This window comes from Musca domestica, unplaced genomic scaffold (genome assembly GCF_030504385.1).
Source record: "Musca domestica strain aabys unplaced genomic scaffold, Musca_domestica.polishedcontigs.V.1.1 92, whole genome shotgun sequence".
NCBI classification, from domain to species: Eukaryota; Metazoa; Arthropoda; class Insecta; order Diptera; family Muscidae; genus Musca; species Musca domestica.
Genome location: NW_026712441.1, coordinates 897,176 through 902,906, shown reverse-complemented (window position 1 = coordinate 902,906; position 5,731 = coordinate 897,176). Strand labels below are relative to the sequence as shown.

General features: G+C 34.3%; 1 protein-coding gene across 1 annotated transcript; it reads left to right on the top strand.

The window, feature by feature from the left end:
• Positions 1-1,496: 1,496 nt before the first annotated feature.
• LOC101899839 (high affinity copper uptake protein 1) lies at positions 1,497-5,494 on the top strand. The gene is made up of 2 exons (XM_005176629.4): positions 1,497-1,999; positions 4,684-5,494. The coding sequence occupies exons 1-2, from the start codon at positions 1,916-1,918 to the stop codon at positions 5,161-5,163; spliced, it is 564 nt and encodes a 187-aa protein (XP_005176686.2). The 5' UTR covers positions 1,497-1,915; the 3' UTR covers positions 5,164-5,494.
• The last annotated feature ends 237 nt before the right edge of the window (positions 5,495-5,731 follow it).

The window sequence follows — 5,731 nt, the reverse complement described above, 5'->3', positions numbered from 1 at the left end:
ACCGCTGGACTGATATTCACAATTCTCATAAATTCGAAATGATATATTATTTTTCAATTTTTGTCATATTTTTTATAGCTAGCCATTTTTTCAATTCGTCTTATAATTTTGAATTGTAAATTTGCTAGAATGTTTCTACACTCTGCAACACTATGTGTTAAGGATATTATAGACAGGTCGAAATCATCATCCGAGCCACACGAAATTTTGCATCAGGGTCAGAATTGAAGACCGTTGTTTTGACGATGTACATTAAGGGGTTCAAATGGACCAACAAATTAAAATTTTCCTAATATTTTATTCGCTTTATAGGTCACAATTGAAAACCAATCGACACGGAATTTTGCATTAGGAAAGAGTTTAGGACAGGACAAAAGTCTAGCATATTGGATGACCATTGGATTATATTTAGTTGTAAAATGGACCACAACTTTCGTACGAAATTGTTTTGAATACCTAACAGCTCGACGGAGTGCGTAAATATTGGGCAAATTCCCAAAAACCTAAGGGTAACATCTGGGCAGGACTCTATGACATAATTTCAAAAACGGCGCCTCCTGTCCAAATCCAGTTTGAAGGATGGATTTGGACAGGAGGTGCCTTCCAACATATTGTAGTGTTGTAGGGTATCACATTGTGGGCTCCGTTATGAAAAAATGAGAATGAAGACATGTAAATGAGCAATTCCAATTCTCGCAATAAGTTTGGATTATTGTTCCAGAATATGGAATTTAAACAGATGACCAAGTCAATATACCTACTTTCAAATGATTTGGGGGTAGGAAAGAAACAAAAAACGTTATTCGTAGAATAAATAGGCTCAAACTGTTCTACCTACATATTTCAAACATAGGCTTGCATTTAAAAAAAAATTACCTATTTATCGTGATCTATGTATGTAAGATTGATCAGACGACGATTTCCCCCAAAAATCTCGTAATATTTAAGCTTGTCCCTTAGACATAATAATTCCCCTTTATATTCCAAAGTCAATCAACAATGCGACTTCATGTTGCAATATTTTTAAATCTGATATTTTTGCAAAGTTTGAATACTCCCCGTTTTTTATTTTCTCCCTTAACTGCTACCCACGATTATCTAGATCAACAAGTGTCAGTGCCCGTTCATATGACAGTTATGGATAAATTTTTGAATTCTCTTTGATATATGAGCTGGAGCCAGCTGTATCCCAGAAATTGAGGGGGTATGTTGGAGCTAGACAAATTTTCTTCTCTTAATATGTTAGTATGTCTGTATGTACTATGCAACCAGAAAAAAACCAAATTCAATCTCATTATGCTCTATTTACTCTCTCTCGCCACAACTGGGGGGATTCATGGCTCTTGCCCACCACTTAAACACATTTGCTCAGTGCCGTTCTTATCAGTTGATATTCTGGATTAAATTACGGTATTCAGTTATTGTTATTATCGTAGTAGATCGTTTTGTGTGTGTTTTTGTTTGTTTTGTTGGTCTTTTTCTTTTTTTGTTTTTGGTCTACGGAGATTCCGAAAAAAACACAGGGCAGGTACACAGATACGTACTCAATTAAGAACCGAAGTGACGACACAACCTGCTCGAAGACGTGCAAAACCAATTATCGGTCGAAAAACGCTTTAAAAAGACCACAACATTTCAACACCTGGTATCAGTATTCAATCGGCTTTCACTTGCAGCAAGTGAGTGCAGAACAAAAAAAAAAGCGAGTTCCAACGCACTGACGAATACTTTTTTGATAACTCCAATTCGTTTGACTTTGCTTAATCGCGTTGTTCCCATTGCAGCTCAATTTGTCATTCAGTTGAAGTTTTTCTCCTAATTACCTTGATCCAGATTTATCTGTCGGCCGGACACCACCTCGCATATTTTCGCGTTTCTTTTATTTTTGTTTTATTCAAAACCTCGTACGAAAAAAATGGATCACGATCATGATCACGGTATGGGCTCCGGCAGTGGGGGTGAACATGATGGTCATGGTTCTTGTCCCATGAATATGGCTGTAAGTATCGATCATTGCGTTTCATTCATTATCTTCCGCGTAATTTGAAAACATCTTTTTAATGGAATAATTGAATCAAGTGGTTTTTGATTGTTCAGTGGGTGAGTGAAAAACGAAAGAGAGGGAGAGTGAAAATTTAAAGAGAAATAACAGTATTTGAGATTTATTACGAAATATAGAATTGAATTGATAAGACAATTATTCTCTTACATGCTCAAGCATAGTGTTGCCATGTTGTTGTAAAAAATTGCAACAAATATGGACGGGCGTTGTTTGTGTTTAAAATGCGTGAATAAAAATGTCCAATAAATTTGGTTACAGTTTAAAAAATTGGAATTCTTCCACAGTTGACAACTTATTATGGCTTCACAAATATACCTTGTCAAAATATTAATAATGTCAGCTAATTTAGACTACTCTTCCCTAAAATAACAGTTAAATCCTTTGAAAAACTCATGTGCGTCCAGAGTTTTATTGGGTCAAATAGACATTATAAACATGAACATTTTCTCGAATGTCCGAAATTGGAGAAATCACGAAACATGAATGGTTTATTGGGGCTTTGTCATAAATATGGGTTCGTTATTAATTCAGCATTGACAGAAACTGTAAATTAATACAAATTAGCTCTAATTAAAAACTCTTGCAGTTTCGGAAACAGCGAAATAACCATATACGTCTCATTAAATTTTTACCATAATTTGTATTCATAATATCTTTACTAGCGAACAATAATGGTAGAATTAAGAAAGTAACCTGCCTTTTTAATACCCTCCAGCATAGGTCGAAGGACATATGAAGATCGTTTTTCCATTTGTAACGCCTCGAAGTAATCATTTTAGACTAAGATTCTAATCCGATGACATGCCCGTCCGTTTTGGGTTTGAACATAGATCAAGCCTGAATATGGTCCAACTTCTTCATTTTAAGTTATTCGACGATTTTCGGCACATTTTTCAACGGAATTGTATAGAATTTGGTATTTGAAGGTTGTTAAATGTTCCTAACCACATTGGCAAAGAAAAAGAAGTAAAAAAGCTGTAAGTTCGGTCGGGCCGAACTTTGAATACCCTCCACCATTTGGAACGAATTTGGCAATTGTCAAAATAATAAACTCCATTAAAACTTCTGTTAAAATCTTTAAAATACCGAATGTAGCCGTTTTAATAGAGTCTATACTACGACGTGGACCTGCATGGGCAACTTTTTCCATAAGCCATTACAATATTCAAATGCGAAACTGGAAAAAATTCAGTGAATAATCTCCCTAAAATCATCAAAATACCGAATTTTGGGAGGTACCGTTATATGTGGGCTATACGAAGGCGGGGACCTGCACGGACAATTTTCTATCTTAGGCTGTAGTATCCATTTCGAACTTTTAACACCAAATTTGAAGCAATTCCGATGAATATTGTAGCTAAAATCATCAAAATACCTAATATCGGGAGGTACCGTTATATGGGGGTTATACGAAGACGTAGACCTGCACAGACAATTTTCTGTCATAGGCTGTAGTGTAATTCGAAACAATTCCGGTGAATACTGTCGCTAAAATCATCCAAATACCGAATATAGGAAAGTATCATTATATGGGGGCTATGCGAAGACGTGGATCTGTACAGATAATTTTCTGTCATAGGCTGTAGTATCCATTACTAACTTCAAATACCAAATTTGAAACAATTCCGGTGTATAATGTAGCTGAAATCATCAAAATACTGAATATAGGAAGGTATCATTATATGGGGGCTATGCGAAGACGTGGATCTGTACAGACAATTTTCTGTCATAGACTGTAGTATCCATTGCGAATTTGAAATAACAAGTTTGAAACAATTCCGGTTAAAAATGTCGCTAAAATCATAAAAATAGCGAAAATAGGGAGGTACCATTATATGGGGGCTATACCAAAACGTGGACCTACATGGCCCATTTTCAGTACCAAAAGCCTTGCAGATAAAATATTCATTTGAGTAACATTTTATCAATCTACTTCATTTCGTTCGGAAACTAGAGTGATTTCCATAGACGGACAGACTAAATCGACATAGAATTTTATGCTGATCAAGAATATATATTCTTTGTATAAAACGAGTCGAAAATGTCGTCATATTGACTTTGTATACTTATATAATAGTGGAGGACATTAAAAGTTCGGCCCGGGTGATCTTAATATTATTTTTTTACTTGTTTCTAATTTATGTTGTCAAATTTAACTAAATAGAAGACCGTTTGTGTCAAATAGAAGAGAATTTGTGTCTATTTATCAGTGAAATTAGGGAGCATTTTAAGATATCTTGGCAACTCTATTGTTATCTCTTAGATTAAGAAAAGAGCTATGGTTTTCGCAATAATTTCGGAATTTATGTGGCAAATGGTTCTCTCAGTAGAAGTAATGGTTTGTTTATCTAGGAAAATATTTTAAAACAATAAATAAAATAAAATTACAAAATATTTTAAAGAAGGTAACATAAAAACAAATATTTTAAAGTTCCAATAATTGAGATTTGTTAATACGTACCCCAGCTACGGAATATTCCTAAAATTAGTTAACATTTATTGTCCGTTATCTATTTCAAGTTCATTTAACTTTGTTCGATTAGGAAATAACAACATACATTTCAAAACCCTTTTCTTATCATTAATAATTTTTTCCCTTGTTTACATTCTTTCATTTGCAGTTCCACACTGGCTACCAAGAATGCATTCTCTGGAAGGGATGGATGACAACAACAGTTACGGAATTTGTCTTTTCCGCTTTGGCTCTGTTTGTGGCCGCCTTTATTTATGAAGCTTTGAAATTTACCCGGGAGTTTTTCTTACGTCGTGCCGTACGCAATGAAGCCGAACGTGTTGCTCTGGAATTACAATCCAAAACTGCTGGCCCCTCAACGAATACTGCTGCGACAACTGCGTGCCATGGTTCCAGCAATTTGGCTCCCATCCGTGAAAAGACATATGCCCAGCGTATTTTCTCCACACCCCACTTGATACAGACGTTCTTCAATCTAATCCAGATTATAATGTCTTATCTGATAATGTTGATCTTCATGACCTACAATTATTGGTTGTGTTTGGCTGTGATTTTGGGTCTTGGAGTTGGATACTTTTTTTTTGGGTGGATTAAACAGGATGTCTATGAGAGTGAATGCTGTCACTGATTACATCCTGAAAGCAATAAATGATGCAAGTACATCATTTGGCATTTTTATATTTGTTTTGTCGTAAAAGTATTACCTATTTAAGGGCTAATGAGAAGCATTAGTTTTTTTTCTAATTAGAAAAAAGTAAACATTTTAATGCTTTTAAAAGTATTTCTAGGTTTGAAAAGTCATAGCGATTTTAAATTGCAAAGAAATATATATGTGCAAAAAGATAACGATTTTATATATTTTATTGCAATTGTGATAGTCTGTTTGAGTTCTTAAGTGCCATATTATTAGTATTTAAGTTCAACTGTTAATTATGTAAGTTAACGAAAGTAAAATAAACTTTTTTATACTAAAATATTAAATATTATTTTTTTTTACCAAAAAAAAGATGGAAAATCCGCTCTTGTCCGTTAACCTGTTAATAAAAGAAACATGACTTTTACTTTTCAATGGATCAAACTCTTGATTTAAATTCAAAAAGTTCGTACTTAGACCTATTTAAGTATTTGGTACTTATGTTTGCACACAATACAGGATGAGCTGAAAAAACTGCAAACAACTTTAGACTGCTGCCATT

Excerpts from the sequence above, each read along its gene's own strand:
- LOC101899839 (XM_005176629.4), top strand. The coding sequence starts at position 1,916 with ATGGATCACGATCATGATCACGGTATGGGCTCCGGCAGTGGGGGTGAA. Across the intron at positions 2,000-4,683 it reads CTTGTCCCATGAATATGGCT|TTCCACACTGGCTACCAAGA; the intron begins GTAAGTATCGAT and ends TTTCATTTGCAG.